General features: G+C 37.3%; 2 protein-coding genes across 3 annotated transcripts; both read left to right on the top strand.

Moving 5' to 3' along the window:
- Positions 1-459: 459 nt before the first annotated feature.
- Positions 460-10,373, top strand: AAH (allantoate amidohydrolase). Of its 2 annotated transcripts, none has more exons than XM_088213702.1 (12): positions 460-747; positions 1,251-1,339; positions 1,900-2,003; positions 2,080-2,164; positions 2,283-2,399; positions 3,130-3,239; positions 3,324-3,429; positions 3,543-3,629; positions 9,242-9,475; positions 9,563-9,688; positions 9,815-9,976; positions 10,062-10,373. In XM_088213702.1, the coding sequence occupies exons 1-12, from the start codon at positions 573-575 to the stop codon at positions 10,182-10,184; spliced, it is 1,518 nt and encodes a 505-aa protein (XP_088069828.1). In that variant the 5' UTR covers positions 460-572; the 3' UTR covers positions 10,185-10,373. The 2 variants fall into 2 exon arrangements, with proteins under 2 accessions (XP_088069828.1, XP_088069829.1); XM_088213703.1 differs by having other exon boundaries at positions 488-679.
- A 2,183-nt stretch (positions 10,374-12,556) lies between these two features.
- Positions 12,557-15,521, top strand: LOC148268866 (Calcium-dependent lipid-binding (CaLB domain) plant phosphoribosyltransferase family protein). The gene is made up of 2 exons (XM_088213701.1): positions 12,557-12,718; positions 13,023-15,521. Exon 2 carries the CDS (start codon positions 13,090-13,092, stop codon positions 15,409-15,411), a length of 2,322 nt encoding a protein of 773 aa, XP_088069827.1. The 5' UTR covers positions 12,557-12,718; positions 13,023-13,089; the 3' UTR covers positions 15,412-15,521.
- Positions 15,522-24,149: the final 8,628 nt, after the last annotated feature.

The raw sequence follows: 24,149 nt of genomic DNA, 5'->3' as shown, positions 1-24,149 counted from the left end.
AAATTTAACGATTCACCTTTTTGTGTTGAATAAGTATTTTATATCTAAGTGTTAGAGATCTATAAAAATAAGAATAAATCATTTGAATATCGGAAAAATATATAAGAGAGAGAAGAATCTGCAGATCACGTGCATGGCCCTTGTTGATTGGAAGTGGGACCCAATTGAAGGTATCTTATCATGATTCTCGCGGGCCCCACAATGCGTCCGTTTAGTCACGAGGCCACGAGCCTGGTTCCATCCTAAAAGGCCAACCTGCTGTGCAGCTGGAGGTGGCCAAATAGCCTACGCCTCGACGAGTTGCATGACTGCATCACAGCGGCCAGCCTCCAACCTAGACCACCACCATGATTTCGCCACGTCATTCAAATGGTCCCCACAGTTGTCAGGGCCCACTCCCCTCCCCCAGTTCCCCCCTACGCGCACCACTAAGTTGGCCTGGCCTTTTAAAACAGACGAACACCACAGAGTCCCATTATCTCGATAATCGGTTTTGCCTTTTCCCTGGCTGCTCTTGGAGCTTGCTTGACACAGAACAAGGTTTTCTATTTCGCAAGCTTTAAGACGCAGCCATGGCGATTTCTCATTGCACATTAACAAGATCACACTCATCTGTTAATTATTACCACCACCACCATCACTGTTTTCATTATCACTACTCATCTCTCGTTTTGTTTTGGTATTTGCTACTTTCTCTGTTATCAATATCACCCCTTCCTTCTTCTTCTTCTTCTTATGTTTCCTCCGGTAATTTTTTTACCTTGCTCTGTTTGATTCATTTATCAATGGCCTCTCTGTTGCTTGATTTTCCAGTGAATTTTGTTTCGTTATCGACACCTCGTTTATGGATGTTAATAAACATGGATATAACTTGTATGCCTAGGCGTCTATATGAGATTTTATGCTGTCTACGCTTAAATGGACACTTCTTGTACAAATCTGTTTAGGAGAGGAAAAAACAAAAAGTCTCTGCATCTATATTTTAACTGGAAAATGAAACCGTGTTTAATTTTTATGTTGAGGCTAACAACAATTTTTGCTTTCGTAATAATATTAAGATTATTATTAAATCGATTTCTTTATTCATTAGCTTGGTTTATTGGTGACTTTAACATTGGCGTAAATTATGATGATGATGGTGGTGACAGTTTGCTACATGTAAACCGATTTCTGGTTATGATGGTGACTGTTAAATGGAAAACCTACCGTGACTTTCTTTTTTGATATAAGAAAACCTACTCTGACTACAGGAATTGGAGATGCGGAAGGGAGAAGGGATGATTTGTACAAAGAACTCCTGAGGGATGAGGCAGTAGCAAGGCTTTATGAGCTTGGGAAGGTATTGTTTGATTTGACAACTCCGTTAACTAACTGTTCTTAATGTTGTTATAATCAGATTACAAATGATTTCTTGCAAGATTAATACCTGGGGCTTATTGCACCCTTCTAATCTGAAGTGACGTAGCTGCCTATCTGTAGTTTGACTTGTTAATTTAAGCAGGATATTTAAAATTTTGGTTTTGGTTGACTGAAAGATACAAAGCCTGACTATGAATATTTAAGATGTTATTTTAATATAAAATGCTTAAAACGTTGTTTGCAAATGTTCTTTGCAGTATGAGAAAACTAAGATCATCTTGGCCTCTTCAGTGCCTAATCACATCACTGATACCAACACCTTTCATGCAAATGTCTTTGTTGGATCATTCCTTGCCTGCCAATTACCAAGCTTTGAAGCTAGCCCAAAAAAAATAAATATATGCCAATCTTTGAACAGCTGCCTACAAATATTTATGAGTCCCTTTAGTTATTATTTTTAGATCTATAATTTGAACAGTGATGTCCTTTTATTTCATACTTTAACTGACACATCTAGAATTCAATTGTCTGACTTGACAGGTAAGTGATGCAGGTGGTTATCTGGAAAGAACATTCATGAGTCCAGCATCCATAAGGGCGGGAAATCTTATTCGTGGATGGATGGAGGATGCTGGTTTGCGAACGTTAGCTTTCTTACCTTATTCAATAGTTAACTAGCATTCATTGGAAGTCTCTGCTAATCCTTATGTTGATTTCCAGGTGGGTGGACTGCATGGGCAATGTGCATGGTCGGTTTGAGGGAAAGAATGCAAGTGCCCGCACTTTATTAATTGGCTCTCACTTGGTGATGTCTCTCTTTCCAATTTCTTTTCATTTTTAAAGTTTTGTTGTTATGTGCACTACCCTGACGAGGTTGTGATTGAAATAAGTAAATGCTGATAGTTAATGGGTTCTGTTAATAGGATACTGTTGTTGATGCTGGAATGTTTGACGGATCATTAGGTATAATATCAGCAGTATCTGCAGTAAAAGCTTTGAAAAGCAATGAGAAGTTGGGAGAACTAAGACGGCCAGTTGAGGTTAGTGAAACACCAGCTTTCTACAAAATACTACATTATTTTTTATTGAAATGCTAATTGAATAGTCTATTCTTTATCTGGGTCAGAATTTCTGTTTTTGATTCCAATAAACGGGAAAATATAGTATTTACTAGAAAAATAAAGAACCATTTTTTGCCTGTTCATTCTGATTGAAATTCATTGGAAAATTTAACTTTCTTCCCCCTAGATCAGTAAGAAAATATCGAATGAAATTGCATCTAGAATTGTGGGGTGAAAAGAATTTTCACTGGAAATCTTCTGGATTCATGAAACCAAGAACAATGTAACTACATCACCTGTTGGTCAGTTAGACTTCAGGGATGACGCAATTGGCAATTTTATCTACGTGTAAGAGTAGAATGCTTGGTTCTGATGCAAAGTGCAAAAACATTCCATCTTGTGTCGCACAACTAAAATTTCCGTATTGGATGACATACAGTGAAATTGAATACCTGGGACATAAAACAAAAGTATGAATATTTCATAGTCTTAATGTAAGTCCAAATTTTTAAAGCATATTTTTATTTAAATATTTTTGGGGAGGATGGTAGATTAATATTCTCTTTAAGCATTTTTCACACAGCATATCATGCATTTGCCAAGCTAGAATCTGGGGCCTCAGGTTGTTGTTGTCAAATTTCTTGAGTGGTGGTTTAGTATCAATTATAATTCCTCTTATTATGTTTTTTCATACTGTTGGATGTCACAGATAATTGCATTTAGTGATGAGGAGGGAGTAAGGTTTCAGTCCACTTTCTTGGGCAGTGCCGCCCTGGCTGGTATTTTACCAGTTTCTGCATTGCAGATATCTGATAAAAGGTTTCTCTAACTATATGACAGCTTTTCATTTTTTTTTTTGTTATAAAACTATTGTCATTATATTTACCTGTATTCCTTGATCAGTAATATAACAGTTCAAGATGCTCTTAAGGAGAATGCCATAGATATTACAGAGGAACGTTTGTTACAGCTCAAATATAACCCATCATCTGTTTGGGGTTATGTTGAGGTATATCAGCGTGCTCCTTGTTGCCTTTAGAACTAAGCTGGCTGATTTTTCTTTATGAGTTTTAATAAATCTGGTTGTTCAAGATTTAACATTTTGTTTATTTTCTGATGCAGGTTCATATTGAACAAGGGCCTGTTCTAGAGTGGGTTGGTTTTCCTCTTGGTGTAGTTAAAGGCATAGCTGGACAGACAAGACTGAAGGTATGTCTTGTCTAAAACATACATGCGGGAACCACCTTTGTTAATATCTATTCAATAAAGTAGTCTAAGCAAAAATGAAGTAGGGTAACTGAAGTCAGTGCCTTGTTTTTGCTAATTACCTGCTGCAGATAACAGAAAGGGAAAAACTTTTTAGTTACTAACATATTATCAATAGTAAATTTTTGGATTTAGATAAACTATATTTATCAAATTTGGTAAAGTTAACCACTTATGAATCTTAACTGACTAGTGTACCAAAAACTTTGGCAGCAACATAAATAAATTAACAGATTTTGTTGACTCTTAGTAGTTGTAGCATGAAGTAAGGCAAAAACAGAGAAAATTTATATGATAACTGTACAATGTATTTATATCCTTAGTATATTATAATATGTTAAGGAATCTCATTAATATCATAAAAAAATCTTGTTAAAGAGAGTGTATGTATATAAATTAACTCATTAATATCATAAAAAAATCTTGTTAAAGAGAGTGTATGTATATAAATTAAGTTAAAAGGTATTAGGGTAAAATACATCCTATATAATTAATTAATTATTTTTTTTCAATTTAGAAAACCTGTATATATAGAATTGTTATATTTAATAAAATTCACCTTCAATCATTCTTAACATATTATCAAAGTTCTAGGAAAAAACTTTAGACCTCCTTCACAAACTGTAGTCGGCCTTTGTTGCTGAAATAAAACACAAAATCCTAAGGGGCCAGCTTTATTGCCGTCCACCACCATCCAGCTGTTAGCTCCAAGACTAGCCTCATTGCAGGCACCACAATCCTCCAGCCATGTTCATCTCTGTCCAGCGACACATCCATCATTTTTTCCGCATGCTGGCCAGTCGGCCCTGCCGCTGCTCCTGCCTGCCTCACCAGCATCTATCCGTACGCAGGTCGAACCTCTACTGCTTCTCCTCCCAGCAGCCAGATCTGCACCGTGCAAACAGCCACGGCCAATCCTTGCAGCATGGGCCACCAGCTACTATCCCTTATAGTCACAACGACCAACTGCACCACCAGCTGTAGACTTGTTGCAATAGCTACCATAGTAGGCGGGAAACAGCTGTCACAGTGCAGCTGCCCTCTGCTGTGCTAGCCCCAATCAGAGCCTCCGGCCACGCATTTGGCGCCTCTACCCGTGCCTCTATTCAGCAATGCGATCTATCTAGCTGCCATCTGGCCTTCTGCATGCGGTCAACAGGTGCACAGCCTCCACAGGCTGTGTCTGCTTGCTACGCACAGCCCACAAGCACAAACAATTCCTCACACACTTAGCCCTCAGCTACGACAACTTAGAAATTCTGTTTCAGCCCAGTAATCCCTAAATTTTGCTCTATTTAATTGGATTTAGTTGTCATGTCAGAGATTTCATCTGAAGTTATTAATATAAAATCCACTTCGCTTAATCCACAAAAATCCGTAGGTACAAGCTTGGTAATATGCTCATGTATGTTTTCTTTCTCACATTTGTTTCTTGATTGACCTTTTGAAAGGTCATTAATTATACACTTAGGGGCCATTGACCATATGACCAACTCTTCAAAATATTTTCACACTTATGTTCCATGTCCAAGGAGTAGAAAAACTGTTGCTGCTGAGAGATCGCTAGACACTATTGCAGGAACAGGCAACATTAAGTTTAGTCCTACTCTGGTTCTAGAAAATGTGTTACCTTTTTCCCTTTTCACTGTGACTTTCAAGATCAGAACTTGAGGAAGACAATTGGGCATGCTGAAGCCTGAAATGGATCATACTACTTGGACGCACTTGAGTTATCTTTCTCTGCCACTACTTCAAACTCTATCGAGAAGTTTTGACTCTACCGCAAAAGATTTTGACACCCAACTTTTTCAATGTTGAAGGTTATGTTTGCTTTTTTATTTAAAAACTCAGTTGATAAAAATTGACACTGTGATGTATGTGAAATTTGCCAAATATAAGTGTGTAACATTTCTAAATGACAACAAAAGAAGTATGTTTCCATTTTCATTAATTCATAATCAATTGGACTATGGCAGGGTCAGTGAAATTTGAGCTATTGGCTTGGGAGGGGCTTTTTAAGAATTCCGTCTTATTCCTTTCTTTATATTTTAGGTTATTTAGAAAGAGAGAAACAATAGGGCTTTTGAGAGGAGGGAAGAACAGATTGTCACAATTAGAAGTAGGTGGCTTCAGTATTTTGGTTATTTAGTTTTGGGGCATGATCTTTACATAATAAATGATTTTAGGATCATTTTAGATTTACTTACTAACATGTAAATTTTTGTAAATGGGTGACACCTCCTTAGTGCCTTAATATAATACACACTTTTTATTTTTTTTAAAAAAAGACATTTGAGGACCATCCTATATTTCTAATAATTTTAGGGGTAGATGGTTTATGTTATTTACTAATAATTGCACTAGAGTCACATGACTTTTCTTACTCAAATCCAAATCAGATGTCAACCACATAATACATCGGTTTTGTAATATGATAAAAACTCAATTTAGAACATGTGTAAAAAGATTCCGAACTAACAATACAAAGACTTTTAATTACATATTTTCATCATTTTTTTACCAAGAAGGGATTGTTCATGAATTATCTTACATCCACACTCCATAATAAAATGAAATAGCGGAATGCTAGAATTATCACATTCTAGTCACCACTAAATCCTTCATCTTCCAAGACGATGTCCCAAAAACAATATTGGAGTAAAGCAGTCCTTACAGCTACCTACCTTATTAACTATTTGTTCTCGAGTCTTCTAGATTTCAAAAGTCTTCTATAAGTGCTCTCCAAGTTTTACCAAAAAGTAAGTGTTACAAAACCATGTGATCCTTCAAATATTTGGGAGTGTAGCATTCATTCATATTTACTTTTATCAAAGATGGAAACTTGATCCCAATGTCTTAATATGTATGTTTCCAACATACTTCTCCTTTAAAAAGGGGTAAAAGTGTTACTATCCACTCAAGAAATCATACATGACTTCAGATTCACGTAGGTGTATACAGGAAGAAGAATCTGGGTTCTGAGTCGAAGCCGGTCCAATCATTGAACCTTAATTCTGGAACTGAGACAATGATATACCTACTGCACTTCGTAAAGATACCAGAAAATGCGTAAAACGTCTTCTTTATCCTATATCACATTTTTTATCATTTAATAAGTGACCAAAAACCCATAAAAATATAGGTACAAGTTTAAATACTAAGTCTATCTCTAACATTGTATATGAGGTATTATCCTATAAGAAATGGAAATGTTATGAATGTGGAATTACAGGTACAAGAGAAAAAGTAAATATGGGAAGTGGTCGACCTACAAAAAGGATAAAAAATTGTAGGATTCAAATGAGTGTTTAGAATCAAATACAAGACAGATGGAATAATCGAGAGATATAAAATAAGACTGATGGTAACAAATTTATAGGATAGACTACCAAGAAATATTCGTAACAGTAGCCAAGATGAACATAGTTTTAATCTTGGCGTCTTTAATTGCCTACTTTTGATTGGTAACTTCAAAAATTTTGATATGAAAAATTCATTCTTGCATGGAGATCTAGAAGAAGAAATCTATATGAAAATTTTATTAAGTTTTTTCAGAGAAGCAGGACCAAATAAAGTTTGTAAACTAAAAAAAAGTACTCTATCGACTCAAGTAATCGCCTATGACATAGTTTGACAAATTTGCAAGGGTGATGGTAGACTTGGGATATAAGTAGGCTCAGGAACATTATAATTTGTTTATCAAGTTCTCAAAGATAGAGGGAGTTACAACTCTTTTAATATATGTTGATGACATTATTTTACCATGAGATGATGAAAAGAAAAAAATTGACGCTAAAGCAATACCTGATAAGAGAGTTCGAAAGCAAAGAACTCGATAAATTGAAGTATTTTTTTGAAATTGAAGTTGCTCGTTCAAATTATGAAATCTTCATATCTTAACAAAATTACGTTCATGACCTATTAAGAGATACTAACAAGCTAGCATGTAAACCAATTAGTACTCCAATTGATCTCCATCATAAATCGGGAGTGACAAAAGAAGATACGCTAGTGGATAAGAGGATGTACCAAAGATTGGTAAGGAGACTGAGTACCTCACAAAACTAAAGATTAAGCATATGCAGTAAATGTTATAAGTTAGTTCATGCACAATTCTAAAAAAATGCACTTACAAGTAGCTTGCAAAGTGTTGCATTACGTAAAAAGGTCACTTGTAAAGGGATCTTGTTCAGAAAGAGTAACAGGTTGCTCTTAGAAGTTTTTAGCGATGCAAATTAAGTTTAGTGGGGGATAGATCTACCACAAGTTCTTGTATATTTCTTTGGGGTAACTTGGTTATTTGGAGAACTAAGAAGTAAAATGCAGTTGTAATATTAAATGCAGAATTAGAGTTTTGAGATATGGTTCAAGGGTTATCTGACTCACTATGGTTAAAAAGAATTTTATAAGATTTGAGAATCAAGTGAGAGAGTCCTATACGCCTATATTGCAATAATAAATCGACCATAAGTATTGTACACGATTCGGTAAAAACATGACCGGACCCAACATATTGAGGTCAATAGATAGTTTATTAAAGAGAAACTCGACAACAACCTAACATGTACTCCGTACACGTTAACCAGTTCATAACTAGCAAATGTTTTGATTAAAAACTTGAGCAGTCCAATATTTCAAACTATCGTTGGTAAGCTGGGGATAAATAATATTTATTTATCAATTTGAGGGGGAGTGTTAAAGAGAGTGTACTTTATGTAAATTAGTTTGAAGGGCATTAAGGTAAAATACACCTTAAGTAATTAATTGTTTATTTCTTTTTTCTACTCTAGAATATCTGTATGTATAAGGTTATGATATTCAATAAAATACACGTTCAATTATTCTTAACAAATCTCTTTTGTGTTTGTATGGTAATTAACATTTTGCATTTCTTGGCTTTAAGCTGATTGAAAATCTTATGCTAGCAGCACCTTTTGTTTCCTCTAGAATTTGTTAACTCTAAATGTCCTGTTGGAACGTAATTGGTACTACAACATGCAAATAGATATGCAATCGCATGAAGTTTCCAAAGACTATATATTACAAGAAGATGATATTGTATGGCATCTTATTCTATTTCAATTAAACATTATGAGTTGGTTGGCTTGTACCTACTTGTAAAACGCAGAGTTGGTATCACACTTTTGGATTCATTTATTTGGGTTTTATCACTTATGTACTGTGGATTACATCAGAATAGTTGTCTTTTATACCACTAGATTGGAATACATTTGTGCATGTGAACTGGTTCAAATGGAAATATGAGCCGAGAATTTTTTATCAGGTCAACACAAAAATTTCATTTAAGGGATCACAGGGTTATTTCATTAAATAAAAGATTGGTGTCTTCTGGATTATCTACGAATTCAGATTTAGTAGATTCTGCTTTCTGTCTGTCAAAGAAGGTGAAATGTCCATGTAGAAGTAATACAGTGTATAGCCATCCCGAGATTTTTGATATGCATGATATAAATGTGAGCTTTTGACGTAATTCCATGACAAGCACTTGTCTACTAAGACATTAAATATGTTTCATCCATGGATCAACTTTGCAGGTTACAGTGAGAGGTTCACAAGGGCATGCTGGAACAGTTCCCATGTCATTGCGTCAGGACCCTATGGCTGCTGCTGCTGAATTAATTGTGTTGCTAGAAAGTCTTTGCAAACGACCTGGAGATTTTCTATCATACCATGATCAGTGCAATGTAGAATCCCTCTCTAGTTCCCTTGTATGCACTGTAGGAGAGATCTCAACCTGGCCAAGTGCAAGCAATGTTATTCCAGGCCAGGCAAGATTATCTGCAGGGAGATAATTGATATTCTGTTGATAAGTAACTGTTAATGTGTTTTATACAATAAACTCTTTCAAATTGCAGGTAACATTCACTGTGGATTTGCGAACAATGGATGACATTGGACGTGAGGCTGTACTTCTTGAATTATCTAATAGGATGTATCAGATATGTGAGAGGCGATCTGTTTCTTGCAAAATTGACCGTAAGGTGAGAGCATTATCGTATGTAGTTCTATTATTATACCATATATTATTATACTATCTCTATAACTATTCCATATATATATTATCATATTATTGGAATCAAAATAGCTGGCTTGGTTGATCATTTCAGCATGATGCAAATGCGGTAATCTCTGATCCAGAATTGAGCTTGCAACTGAAGTCTGCAGCCCAGTCCGCACTCAAAAGAATGACAGGTGAAATCCAAGATGAAGTTCCAGTTCTAATGAGTGGAGCAGGACATGATGCCATGGCAATGTCCCATTTAACAAAGGTTTGACATCCTTTGCTTTGTCTATAATTTGCACCACATAAATCCTCCCTGTCATCAAACACTAATTCACGTGATTTTCCAATAGACTGGAATGCTATTTGTTCGTTGTCGTGGAGGTGTAAGTCATTCACCTGGAGAGCATGTACTGGATGATGATGTATGGGCTGCTGGTTTGGCTGTCTTAGAATTCCTTGAAAGCCACGTGTAATTAGAACATTCCTATCCCAATGCTTATGTACATAGTAGTCATATTTAGCTAGTTTAATTTAGTTGTATTTGTATCCGTCAATTGTACAGCTTCATTGCTAGACAATAAGCAACTCCTATTACTTTTCAGTTTCTTTTTTCCCTAACTCCTCCGAATATAATTCAATAAAATCAGTGAGTTTTGTTCTGATATCATTTCCATAGTCGACAAGTGATTCTAAGTCGGCTCTTGAAGTTTGGTGTGCAAATAAAAGAGCTCATGCAATCGCCCGCATCAGGGAATTATGTTAGTGATTGACACTTTTGTTGTTAATTATATAGAATTATGATTTTGTTCAATGTTCTTCAGTTTACAATGGTTATTCCAGTGATAATTGTATGTATTAGTGAATAAATTTAATTAGAAAAGATTAGTGTAGACTTTAGATGGCTTAAGTTATCAAAGCATTTTTTTTGTCTGGTTTTTAATGTTGTCATGGGCAGCTTCAACAAAGCATATCAAGATCAAGAACCATTATGTAAGGGAAGTTGGAAAGGATGAGGAGATCACCCTACTGAACTGCAGGTCCAGGGAACAAATGGCCGACAGTTTCACCAAAGGGATTGCCAAGGTCCAAGTTTGAAACATTAAGATTGTTGCTTGGTATTTTTACCAAAATTATCAAGGAAGAGCATTACTGTTTGACGTTTCTGCTGTTGATTGTTTAGAAATAATATGTTTTTGTCTAACATTGTTAGTTTGAGTTTTATTGCTTGTATTAATGAATAAAACTTGATTAAGAAAAAGTTAATATAGACATTAGACTACTTAAGTAATAGAAGAAAGCATCGTTCTTCTTCTGGGTGATTTTTTGCTGTCATGAACTGCTTACAAGGAAGGTCAAGTATGCTGTCATTTAATTAGGAGTTAAGCGAACATTCAGGAGCTAAAACAGTCTGTTCTCCATTTGTCGTAGATGACAAGGTTATGGGAGTTGTCCCCAACTATAAACTTAAGGAGGACATTTAAGTTGACTGGTTTTAGAAATGATGTTAGGATGGGGGTAATAGAAAAACAAAAAAAGAGGTTACAACTTTTCTTTTCTTTTTTTTTTTTTTTTTTTCTCCCCACTAAAACTAGATGGTAGATTGAGGATAAAAAAGATATTTCACATGACAGACTATAGAACAGATAAATAAATCTTTATATATTCATTCGTTGTTTATATACAAAATAAGTAAAAAAAAAAATTTAACAACTGTTTACCTCTTCTTGTTCACCATGTTTACCTATATTTTTTTTTTTTTTTTTTTTTTTTTCCAGTTTTACAGATGTTGGTACAATATTTAAATAATTGTAAAAATATAAAACATAAGCAATATATAAAATGCAGTTGGTACAAACTATTTCAGTCAGTTATCTTGATAGATTTCTTTTTGCATGCCTGTTATAGATTATATAATTTTAAATTTTAATAAAATTGAACTATCAATTATGATGATGAAATTGCACACAAATTAGGAGAGATCATGTTCATCATCCCCTGTTTTTGTTCCCTTTAACTTCAATAAATAATTCTTTCTAGGAAACTTGGTAAAAATATTTTGATTTCTTTTCTCTTCATAAATTTATTAAAACATGATTTTTTTTTTTAAAAAAAATAGTAAGAAATTATGAATATCAATTTCTCTTCTGATATTACTTTTTATTTATCGTTTTTTTAATTTATTTTTATTAAAATATTTATGTCATTTGATAAAGAGAATTGAATTAAATTCTTGAATTATACAAAATAAAAAAATAAAAAAAAAATCTTATTCGCAATCCATGGAACAAACATTAATCACATATAACAATTCAATATTTCATTTACTTTGATGCACCCCTCGAGTAAAACTCTTCACTTTGTACCTAAGAAGAAACCCTATTTGAAAATCAAATAAATCCTAAAAGCTAGGCAAATATATCAAATATCCAAATTTCAAAAGGCAAAAAAGAAAAAGAAAAAAAAAAAAAAAAGTCAGCAGTAACAAATGAATTTTTTAAGCCGTTGACTCAATTGACCAATTCTTTAAATAATTAAACTAATCATAACGTCTTCACCCCCAAATAAGGAATATATTAAAGGAAAGAAATATGAAAAACACACAAAAAAAAAAAAAAGAGAAAAAAAAAAGATTTTGAAAGGAGTTTTTTAAGTTGTTGTTGCTGATATTATTGGTGTATTTTGGTAAATCCATTATGCTAATTTTATATTATTATCACTTAAAATCCCCTCAATAATTATTAGAAACATATTTAAAGAGAGGTTAATTACGTGGGATTAATAATTTGTATTTATTTTCATTTCAAATTTATAAACTTTACATCTAAACAATCTGATTCATGTTTTCTCTCAACAATTCAAAAATCAAAACTTTTCTCTTCCTATCATTGAAGATTCCATTAACCAACCACCACCCTGTAACCTCTTTCAAAAAAAAAACAAAAAACTAAGTCTTATACTCTGTCAATTTTCTGAATCTCCCTCCTCCACCCATCTCATTCTCTAACAGGTAACTGCCCCAACTCTTCTTCTCTTGTGTGCTTTGTGTTTTTGTTCTTCATGGTTGCATATTAGTTTCTTTTCCTTATTTTTTATGTTGTATTTTTTAGTCTCTATTATATGTTCTTGCATTTCATATGTTCTAGTGTTAAGATGTAGTTCTATCATGGTTTTGTGAATTATTGTTATGTGTACGGGAAATCTCTGATATTAAATAATGCGGCGGTGTCTTTTGCAATCTGGTCATCTAGACTAGTGGCCTGCAAGGTTGGTGTCATTTTCAACTGAAATTCAGTCTTTCTTTGTTTTTTAAGCTGTATAAACGATCAAAAGAGCTCGGGTTCTTACATCAAAAGAGCTCGGGTTCTTACAGCTTCAAGCATGGCGGAGAAGGTGCATGTAGACTTTTCTCTTAAAGAGACGTCCCCAAATATTGGCGGAGGGAGAGTTTCAGGAAGCGAAAAGCTCACATCCTCCTTCGACCTGGTTGAGCAAATGCAGTTTTTATATGTGCGAGTAGTGAAAGCCAGAAATTTGGGTTTGAACAAGGAGAAGGCTAACTGTGATCCATTTGTTGAAGTGAAGATAGGCAATTATAAGGGAGTAACAAAATTATTGGAGAAGAAACCTAACCCAGAATGGAACGAAGTGTTTGCATTCACCAAGAACAGGTTACAGGGTACTGAAGTTGAAGTTAGTGTCAGAGAAAAAGGGTTTGTGAATAATGAGTATATTGGTAAACATAAGTTTGATATCTTTGAGGTTCCTCTTCGTGTTCCACCTGATAGTCCATTGGCACCCCAATGGTATAGATTGGAGGGCAAGGATGGCAAGAAAATTGCAGGAGAGATCATGTTGTCTGTCTGGGTAGGGACTCAAGCAGATGAGGTTTTTCCTGATGCTTGGCATTCAGATGCAGCCACTGTGAGTGGTGAGAGCATTATAAACACTCGTTCAAAAGTCTATATGTCACCTAAGCTTTGGTACCTTAGAGTCAACATTATTCAGGCTCAGGATTTGGTTCCTGGACAGAAGAACAGAAACCCAGAAGTTTGCATCAAGGCTGTTCTTGGCAACTTGGTTTTGAGGAGTCGAGTTTCTCCAAATAAGAGTGTGAATCCCACATGGAATGAGGACTTGATGTTTGTTGCTGTGGAGCCCTTTGATGATGCTCTTCTTCTGAGTGTGGAAGATAAGTTGGGAGGTAACAAAGAGGAATGTATTGGCAGATGTGAGGTTAAGTTATCTCAGGTGGAGAGAAGAATTCTGCCTGTTCCAGCCACAGCTTTGTGGTATAATCTTGATTTGCTTGTAGAGGCAGGTGACGGGAAGAAGGAAGTTAAATTTGCCGGTAGGCTCCACATGAGAGTTTCTCTTGATGGTGGGTATCATGTTTTTGATGAATCAATTCACTATATCAGTGACTACAGGGCTTCAGCTAAGCTGTTATGGACACCTACAATTGGAGTCCTGGAATTGGGGATTCTAAACGCCAATGGATTGCTTCCGATGAAGTCGAGAGATGGGCGTGGAACAACAGACGCATATTGTGTGGCCAAATATGGGCATAAGTGGATTAGAACAAGAACAATTGTAGATAGTTTTGCTCCACAATGGAATGAGCAATACACTTGGGAAGTTTATGATCCTTATACAGTTATTACAATTGGAGTTTTTGACAACTGCCATCTACAAGGTGGGGGTAATCCTGCTACAACAAAGGACCCAAGAATTGGCAAGGTCAGGATTCGCTTGTCTACACTAGAAACTGACAGGATTTACACACATTCTTATCCACTAATTGTCTTACAACCAAATGGAGTGAAGAAGATGGGAGAAATTCAACTGGCTGTGAGATTTACTTGCTCATCAATGTTTGACATGCTTCAAGCATATATGCAGCCTTTGTTGCCCACAATGCATTATGTTCAGCCATTGTCTGTGTATCAGCTTGATAGTTTAAGGCACCAGGCGACTCACATTGTGTCTCTGCAACTGGCCAGAAACGAGCCGCCCTTGAGGAAAGAAGTTGTTGAGTACATGCTTGACGTGGGTTCCCATATGTGGAGCCTGAGAAGAGGCAGAACAAATTTTGAAAGACTCTTGACATTCTTCAAAGGAATTGTTGGGGCGTGGAAATGGTTTGATAAGATAAGAAAATGGAAAAGTCCTGTTGCAACAATTTTGACTCATGTCTTGTTCCTTCTTCTAGTATTTTTCCCTCATAGAGTGCTGCCTGTTGTGTTTCTATGGTGTTTCGTGGTTGGAATTGTAGGTTACCGGAGAAGGCCGAGGCATCCTCCACAGATCGATATCAAAATGTCTAATGCTGAGTCAGTGCAGGGTGATGAACTTGATGAAGAGTTTGATACATTTCCATCTTCTAAAAAAGGTGATGTTCTCAGAATGAGATACGATCGGTTAAGAGGCATTGCAGGGAGGATGATGACAGTTCTTGGAGACTTGGCAACGCAAGGGGAGCGAGTTCAGTCTCTGCTAAGCTGGCGTGATCCAAGAGCTACTTCAGTGTTCATTATCTTCAGCTTAGTTGCTTGTATTTTGCTTTCTCTCATCCCATTAAGAACTTTAATAATTGCTCATGGATTTTATGCAATGAGGCATCCAAGGTTGCGTATTGATATTCCTTCGATACCCAAAAACTTCTTCAGGAGATTGCCTACAAGAGCTGATAGCATGTTGTGACCAACCATGTCTGTCTTCTTCTCCTTCTTTCCTATTCTTGTTTTTCTTGTTTCATGAACTCTGAGTTACTGTTTTAACTTTCAAGCTATTCTTTTCTTCATTTCCATTTACATCAATCGTTACCTTACTTTTCTTCTTTACTTCATAATTGAATAATTTTATAAATTATAAAGTTATACATTTTGTTATTTGATATTTACACACTAATTGAAATATAATTTATTATTGAGAGTACATATAATATAATTTTTGAATTCAAATTTATATCTTTATAGAAAATTATAGAAATATCCATTTAAAAAGTCAGTTGGATTACTTTTAATCTTCAAAAACTCAAAATTTTCTTTTTGTGAAACTTGATTTGATTATGTTATAAAAATAGCCATTAATTTAGGATCTAATTATTGAAACAATCTCAACAATTGATTATTGATATAAAAGTTAATTAAGTCATTAATGGCATTTTATAACGTTTACTAATTACCAACATAATTTTGAATCTCGCAGAGATTTTGAGTAACTGTTTTTTTAGGATTTCAATTGGAATTATCAAATTTTATTAAACAAATATATATTTGATGTGATTACATATTTTTAATTAATTAAAATAGAAGTTATTGCATTAAATGTATGTAAATAAATGCTGCCTAAACATCGTTCGATTGCTTTGCTTAATCATAATGGTAAGATATTAACAGTTGTTGGAACTGCAACTTCTTTTCTTTTTTCTCTTTATTTTTTATTTTTTCATTTATATTACTAAACTCTATAAGCCTACTGTATAACTTCTCCATTTGAATTACTAAAAGTTAACAAATATATATATATATATATGCATATAAGGTAAAGTTACTTATATAGGATGTTCAATACATATTACATGCCAATTACTATAAATAATTTAAAAAATACTAATATAGTGAACATATGTTACATAAGTTTTTTTTTTTTTGGATACAAAGGAGAAAAAAGCCCAGAGATACAACTAAATAGTACATATTTTAAGCCAGAAGATTTCAGTAAAATCCTTCATAAGGATACTCAGAAGCTCAGTGGACGGATGCTGCAGATAGTAGGATTTGAAAGAAAAAATATAGGCCAGGTTGGCCAGGAAATCTGCACAATAATTCCCTTCGCGATAAACATGTTGGATCACGATGTACCAATCTTTCACCAGCCAAAACTGAATAGCCAATGCCAGGTGAGAATTCGCGTTGGTGGGGATCTGCTCCTTGTTGAAGGCACAATCCAGAAGCTGAACAGTAAGGGCATTATCAATTTCCAAGATCACATGACATGACCCTAAATTCCAAGCCAGCTCAAGACCATCCAATGCACCTCATAGTTTGACCTGGAGAATGGTGTAGGTGCCAATATTTATGATGCGGCCTCCAAGCCATTGACCATTACTATCCTGACCAATGACACTTGCACAAGTCGTACCAGTGCTACCCCGGAGAGCGCCATCAGTGTTGATCTTGATCCAATGGTAAAAAGGCAGGGTCTAGTTGATAAGTTTCTCCACTCTACCAATGCGATGGCCATATATGGTCATCTCAATGGCGAATGCCTGAAAGGTGTACTCTGTCAACCTGAAGATCTCGTGTCTCAGTTCCTCTAAACTGGAAGAGCTATCCCCAAACATGAGCACATTCCTTTATTTTTAAAGAAGCCAATAGGTAATGCCAAACACAATCTTCCAATCCTTGAAGGACGAGCACCAGTTGAACTTATTCTACATGTTGGCAGCAAACCAGGCATCAAAAGGAGCACTTAAAAAAGTAGGTGCACCAACTGAGGAATGATCTTGCTCCAAAGAATATGTGCCCCATGACAACCCCTCAATACATGGTTGAGGTCTTCAATATTAGTACCTCAAACCATGTAGCGAGGATCATTCACCATGTGTTGGCCAACCCGCTCCTCGTTCGTGAGGAGGCCCTTCTGTAAGACCATCCAAAGAAAATGACGAATGCATTGGGTGCCTAACCACTTCCACGCCATGTCCTACTTGTTATCTGCAAAAAGAGGAGAAATGTTAGTAAACATATGATAAGTAGATTTAACAAAAAATTTATTGTCAGACAAAAGGCTGGGATAAGGGGCATCGGCCCCCCAGTCATCCTGTGGGGGACTAACAGCAGCCAATTAAAGTAAAACATTGTGTGGGAGTAAATTATGCAAGAGATTCTAGTCCCATTGGCCAGTCGAGGTCACCAGATCCTTAACACATATGGAACCCTGTGTATCCGTGATAGGTTGAAAGGCGAGGAACTTCAGAGGGCTACAATTCATTAACCAATTATCACCCTAGAACCTTACAGTATTCCCATCTCCAATATGTCAGGCCAACCCATGGGTAAAATCATCCCAAGACCACTCAGTTTCCTCCAAATGCTGGAACATGTAGTCGATTTGGGGGGGTGGGGGGGGCATTGTAGGGATAGTCCCAATTATATTTATAACATAATTTGAACCCAAAAAAGGTGCAATTTGGTTAGGATAGAAAAGTCCACTTTAATGAGAAAAGCCTTGTTAAGCATTATGAGACTGGGGATGCCGCCTCCACCATGAGATATATCTCATACTAAGTAACCAAGCTGACCCTCTTCCCCTCTCTAGAAGAGGCCTATACAAATTCCCGCAATAGGCAATTAATTTGATCACAGAGCGAGTTGGGAAGGGCAGCGGTCTGCATAACATAGGCAGGAATAACCATGAGCATAGATTTGACGAGAGTGAGATGACTGACTATGGAGAGGTAGTTAGCTTTTCACTTGGAGAGCTTCGCCTGCACCTTCTCAAGGATATACCTATAGGTGTCCTTCATGATTCTACCATGGAGCAGGGGCACCCGAAGACACATACCCAAATCTACCGAGACCTGAAAACCAAACTCATTATTGATCTCAATTGTTTCGTTAGTCGCAACATTATGAGAGAAACAGATACGGGTCTTGGGAGTGCTGATCTTATGCTCGGAGCTCTTGTAGAACTCATCAAGCACCGTTTTGATGAGTTGAACCTGTCTAACTGAGGTACGATTAAAGAGAATCAAATCATCAGTGAAAAAAAGATGTGAACATTTAGGGCCCCTCTTGCTCAGGAAAATCGGAAGTGACGTACGACTAAAGAGAATCAAATCATCAGTGAAAAAAAGATGTGAACGTTTAGGGTCCCTCTTACTCAGGGAAATCGGAAGGCATACCTTACAATTAACCAACTAATCAATGTATTGAGAGAGGCACTCCATGCATAATATGAAGATGTAGGGAGACAGAGGGTCACCCTGATGAATGCCACGTGAGGATACAAATTCTTCAATGGCTCTCTATTCCACAACAACTGCATCAAACCCGAGCAAATGCACTGCATAATAACTCTGACGAGGGCCTGTGGGAAACCAACATTATAGAGGGTATCCTCAATAAAATCTCAACTGAGTCTATCGTAGACTTTCTCGAGGTCCACTTTGATCACCACTAACCAACCTTGCCAATTTTATGCCTCATAGAGTGAATGACCTCATAGGCCACAATAATATTGTCCAAGATACTCCAACCCTCCACAAAACTAGCCTGTGTGTCGTTGATGCGACTAGGCATGATGTTCTTGGGCCTATTGGCAATCAACTTGGTAATAATCTTGTAGGAGATATTAAGGAGACTAATAGAACGAAAGTCCTTGATGGAAGTGAGCCTAGCCAACTTTGGGATCAAAGTAATTAAAGTCCTATTAATACTCTTATCCAGATCAGCCCCCTGGAAAACCTTCATCACCATCTCATAAATCGAGCCCCTCACAACCACCTAGTGGTGTTGGAAAAAGACCGCATGAAGGTATCCGGTGCAGGGGCCTTGAGCGATTTCATGGCAAACAGGGCTAGACGAACCTCATCTTTTGTAACAAGGGCATTAAGCATATTCAGCATGGTCGTCATACAAGGCGAGAATCTACCCCTTATATGATAGATCGGAGCCTCTAACGTGTCTCTGGAGTAAAGTTTTTTGAAGAAACTCACAACCATGTGCTTGAGATGACCATCATCGGGTACCTAGTTCCGCTCAGCATCCTAAAACATAACAATTTATTACACCGACAGCGAGCCATTGTATATACGTGGAAGTATTTCATGTTCTTATCACCAAGTGAAATAAACTCACACTGTGATTTTTGTATCCAAAATAATTCTTCCCGCAACAACACTTCCTCAAGCTTTTTGTGTAGGTCGATTTCCAAATTGATGAGATACTCAAAGTATATTTGTTTTACTATCTTCTAGATGCCAGCGATACAGGTCAACAAATGCTTCTTCTTTATGAAAATATGGCCAAAGACGATGGTGTTCAAATCCTTGGCCTGTTTAGAGAAGTGCTTGAGGGTGGCCTGGAAAGAGTTATCTTTCTGCCAATTGTTATGGACGAACGTAGGGAAGTCGGGATGAGTAAGCCACGCTGCAAGAAATCGAAAAGGTTAGGGTTTCTAGCTTTGCGTGTGACTCACCCTAGTATTAATCAAGAATGGTCGATAATCCGACTAAAGTTTAGGCAGGTGTTGCACTAAAGGCTCGGGAAAGGTACTTAGCCATGCCATATTGGCAAGAGCCCTGTCGAGACGTTAGAGGAGAGTGCCTCTGCGCCAGGTGAAAGTAGGGCCTACATAGTTCACTTGAGAGAGGGTGTTGTGGCTAATAAACTGGAAAAAATACAAACACCCTTTACAATTTTTCTTAACCCCACCCCTCATGTCCGAACTATTCAAAATCACATTAAAGTAGCTGGTAAACAACCAAGGGCCATCAATAATTGTATAAGCTGGTTGAGAAAGCCCCATAAATGGCAGCGTTTTTGTCCTTGGGGGCTCTTCTAGACAACCACAAACAAAATCTTACGACAATCCTCATTCCGGTGGATCTTAGTGTGAATGAATTGACTATTAATAGCCAAGATATTGACTTGATAAGGGTCATTCCAGAGGAGCCAAATACCACTAGAAAACCCAAAAACTTCCACCTGGTGAGAGGAGCCAAAGCCCAAGTTACGAATAATCCCCGAAAATATGCGACTCCATAAGGATTGTAATCCCAGGCCTGTATTGATGGGTAAAAGCTTAAAAAACCCGGCCAAAATCGAGGCTCACCGCACCCTGACAATTCCATGTGAGGATTTTGTGATCCATGGACAAAACTAGAAGGGAGATAAGGCAGCCAAATGAGAACATTAAAGGAATCGAGTAGGAGGCAAAATCTAGCATGACCATATCAGATCGCAGTGCTTATAGGCTCGTTGAGCGAGCCGGTGTCAGTCTCCATATCAAATCCCTCATGTGTCCCACCCAAAAGAGACGCGACTGCGAGTTTCGACGACTCTGTAACCTCATCGTGATGTTTCTTTAGTTTCAGATCGTGACGGGAGGCCTTGTTAACTCTGATGTCAAACAAACACTTGTCTGGTGGCCAAGAAGCTTTCTAGAAGGTGTTGCTCGAGAGCTTAGCGTTGAAACTAGAAGTGGAAGCCAGTGCGATGTCGTTGTCTTGCCTGACCCAGTTCTCTTCGATTCAGATTCCAGAATGCTTCTACTTGTCGAGGATGGAACTGATGTGTTGGATCGTCACGTGCGGGCTAGGGTTAAAAGGCAGTCCCATATTAATCTCCTTAACTTGGCCTACCCCAGTCGAGATAATTTGGGTCGTCACTTGTTGAGAGGAGGTTTGAATCAAGCTCGAGTTTGTCACTGACCTGCTATTTTGGTTTAGGTTGACAGTTGAGGCGATATACTTTGTTGGGCCTATTCAATATTTTTTTAGCCCATCACTGATAGTCCATCTCCTAATTTCTCCTGCCTGTATTTAAGACTCTTCTCGTTCTCTCCTCCTATCATACCCGCTTCCAATTCCTGAAAGTCCACCCTTGCAGAATTCACTTACAGGTCGTTGGAGTCGAGATTAGCGTCGCCCATTTCGACAATCGGATCAAATTTCGATCCAGGGCCATTTCTTTCATGATTAATGGAAGTCTCCTTGTTCCCAAGTAAGTTTTCTTTTCTGGTATCTTTCCTTCCCCGGTAGGTCACCTGCATCCAGGGGCTGAACTTTTTTTCTGGCGCGACCGTGGTTGCTGTAGGTTTACTGGTCGCTTCCTTCCCCCGTTCCCCTTTCATCGGGGTGTCCTTGGCCATCATAGGGTAGTGTTCTTAAAGATGGCCATAACACCCACATTCAAATCAGATGACAGGAAGACACTCATACTCACCCCATTGCAAGTGCCATTCGATCATAATTTTGGATATAAATAGTTTTGTGAGGTCCACCAAAATGGCCAGCTTGGCAAAGTTCCCTATCTTAGTGGTTTTTGTGTTGTAATCAATATGGACAACCGTCTCGATTACCTTAGAAATTGCCCACAAAATGCTTTTATGGTAATATTGGATTGGCGGTCCAAGAAATTGGACTTAGGCAACCACCAATGCCACACGATCATCGCTCACTGAGAATGACGACATCCATGGTTATACAGTTAGATAGTGTCCGTAGATGACCCAAGGACCACTGGTTAGAGTGTGTGTAAAGTCATCTGCATCGCTAAACTTGACTAGGTAGTAGCCATTTTCTAGGTCCACCAGTTGGAAGGTCCTTGTTGGTTACCAGAGACTTTGAAGTCGGCTAAGGAGGGGCTTGTATTCGATTGTTCTACCCAGTAATATGATGATCACAGAATTCTTTATGGACTGAGATAGGTAGATGTGAACTTTGTCTGAGAATGAGATAGTGGAAAAGTCTCCACTCGACACGGCCACCACATCCTTATAATACCCGGGCCTAAAATTTGACCTGTGATTAATTTTAAAATTAAAAACATATATAAAAATCAAATTTTAAAATTAATAAAATTTAATTTAATGTAGAATTATGAAAAAAATAGGTTGATGACGAAATTGAGAAAAAAAAGTGAAAATTTTAGTTGAGATAGTGTTTTTGAAAGAAAAATTGAAAACTGCGGATCAGAACCCAATTAAGAAAAATTATACCATGTAGGGCCACCCAGTCAGTAGTCTCGACAAAACAGAGTGCGCCGCGTGGCAAGGCACGCTGACTCGGTGCCATGCAGGAGGCCACTCGGGCTATAGGCGTGTTCCGTGATCAAACAGCCTAGAAGCGTTCCTTCGCACGTGGACGGTCTGGATCCGTTCCCTCCTCTGGGGTGATCGGATGATCGCAATTAAACGTGATGAACGGTTCATATTTGATCTCTCTTTAAACGCGATCGAAAGGTCGAGATCAAATCGCGATGAACGGTCCAGATTTATTTTATCTTTAAACGCGATCGGACGGTCGAGATTAAACGCGACGAACATCCATGATTTATGCGAAATATGTATAAATATTTCACATCACATTGAACCCAAACACTAGGTGCCAGTCCCCCGCCGGAGAAGAAGAACCAGTGGCTGGAGAAGAGAGCCGCCCTCCATTCGCCGCCGCGCCAGAGCCATCTTTGACCGCCAAAAAAGGTAAAAAAATTTATATCCGCTCGAAATTTAATTTCGAGCAACCCCATGGCCAAATCGAAGTAAAAAGAACGGCGGATGAGCCAAAAATTATGGGTGAAGCCCGGCGGCACCGCTGCAGGTGAAACCCACAACCGCCTCCGATGAGCCGCTTTCCATTTCCCATTTCATGCAATTTTTTCACCGTTTTTTCACCAATCTATTTTCTATAGGTTGACCAACGAAAAACACCCAGTTGCGAAGGTGAGCCGGCAGAGCTGCTACATCAGAAAATTCCACCACTAGTAGGTTTCTATTTTTTGATTTTTTTTACCAACCGAGACCCCCTAATGTGTTTTCTCGCAGAGATTGGTATAAAAATGGACAAAACAGCCAAAACTGGTCAAAAATAACTAAGTCGAGGCAAACTACCATTGTAAGTGGCGGTGCCATCACCAGAGCACGGCAGTGCCACCGTGCCGAAATCTCAAAATTAGTTAGAAAAGAATTTTTAACACCGATTTTGAATTTTTAGAGTATTTTTAGGTACATGAAACGTGTTTTAATTTTCGCAGAAAAATTCAGGAAACTCGGGGACCGCTAGTAGACGTAATAGAAAGTTCAATATTTTGGACATCGATTCGAGTAAGAATCCCTCACTTTATTCTCTGTTATGGAATTGAAGTTTAATAATCGATAATATGGTATTTTGTGTAATTTAAAAAAATTCGAGAATAATTACAGGTTATTAATGGAGCCAAAACCAGTTAGTTCTTTATTTGTTCTGTTTAACTGATTGTTGAATTTACAGCGTTAAATACATGATGATATATTGAAATGGTTGAATGATTCTGTTGTGCTTCCTTAATGTATATATTACTTGTCGTGCGTAATTTACAGTTGATTTGTGAAATTTGAAATTAATATGAAACGAAAAATTGTTTGGTTATATGAATTAATGAATGGTAACCTTATTGGATATCCTGAGAGATGGTGGACAGATCGAGTATATAGGGAGCCCTACCGTGAACGTTGCTTCATACCAGACGGAGTATCGAGAAATGATATTTTTAGTGCTCTTATCAGACGGGGTATAGAGATGGCCCGATTCACCCTCATACCGGATGAGGTATTGAGGGATAGTATTTTTGGCACTCATGCCGAATGAGGTATAGAGACGGTCGGTTAGTTGATAATGTTAAATATTGGTTCACGCGTAGTAGGACATCCTTATGAGCCCCCAAAGATATCAG

Source organism: Carica papaya, chromosome 2 (genome assembly GCF_054855325.1).
Source record: "Carica papaya isolate Zhongbai chromosome 2, ASM5485532v1, whole genome shotgun sequence".
In the NCBI taxonomy this organism is placed as follows: Eukaryota; Viridiplantae; Streptophyta; class Magnoliopsida; order Brassicales; family Caricaceae; genus Carica; species Carica papaya.
This window is presented reverse-complemented; position numbering and strand designations above follow the sequence as displayed.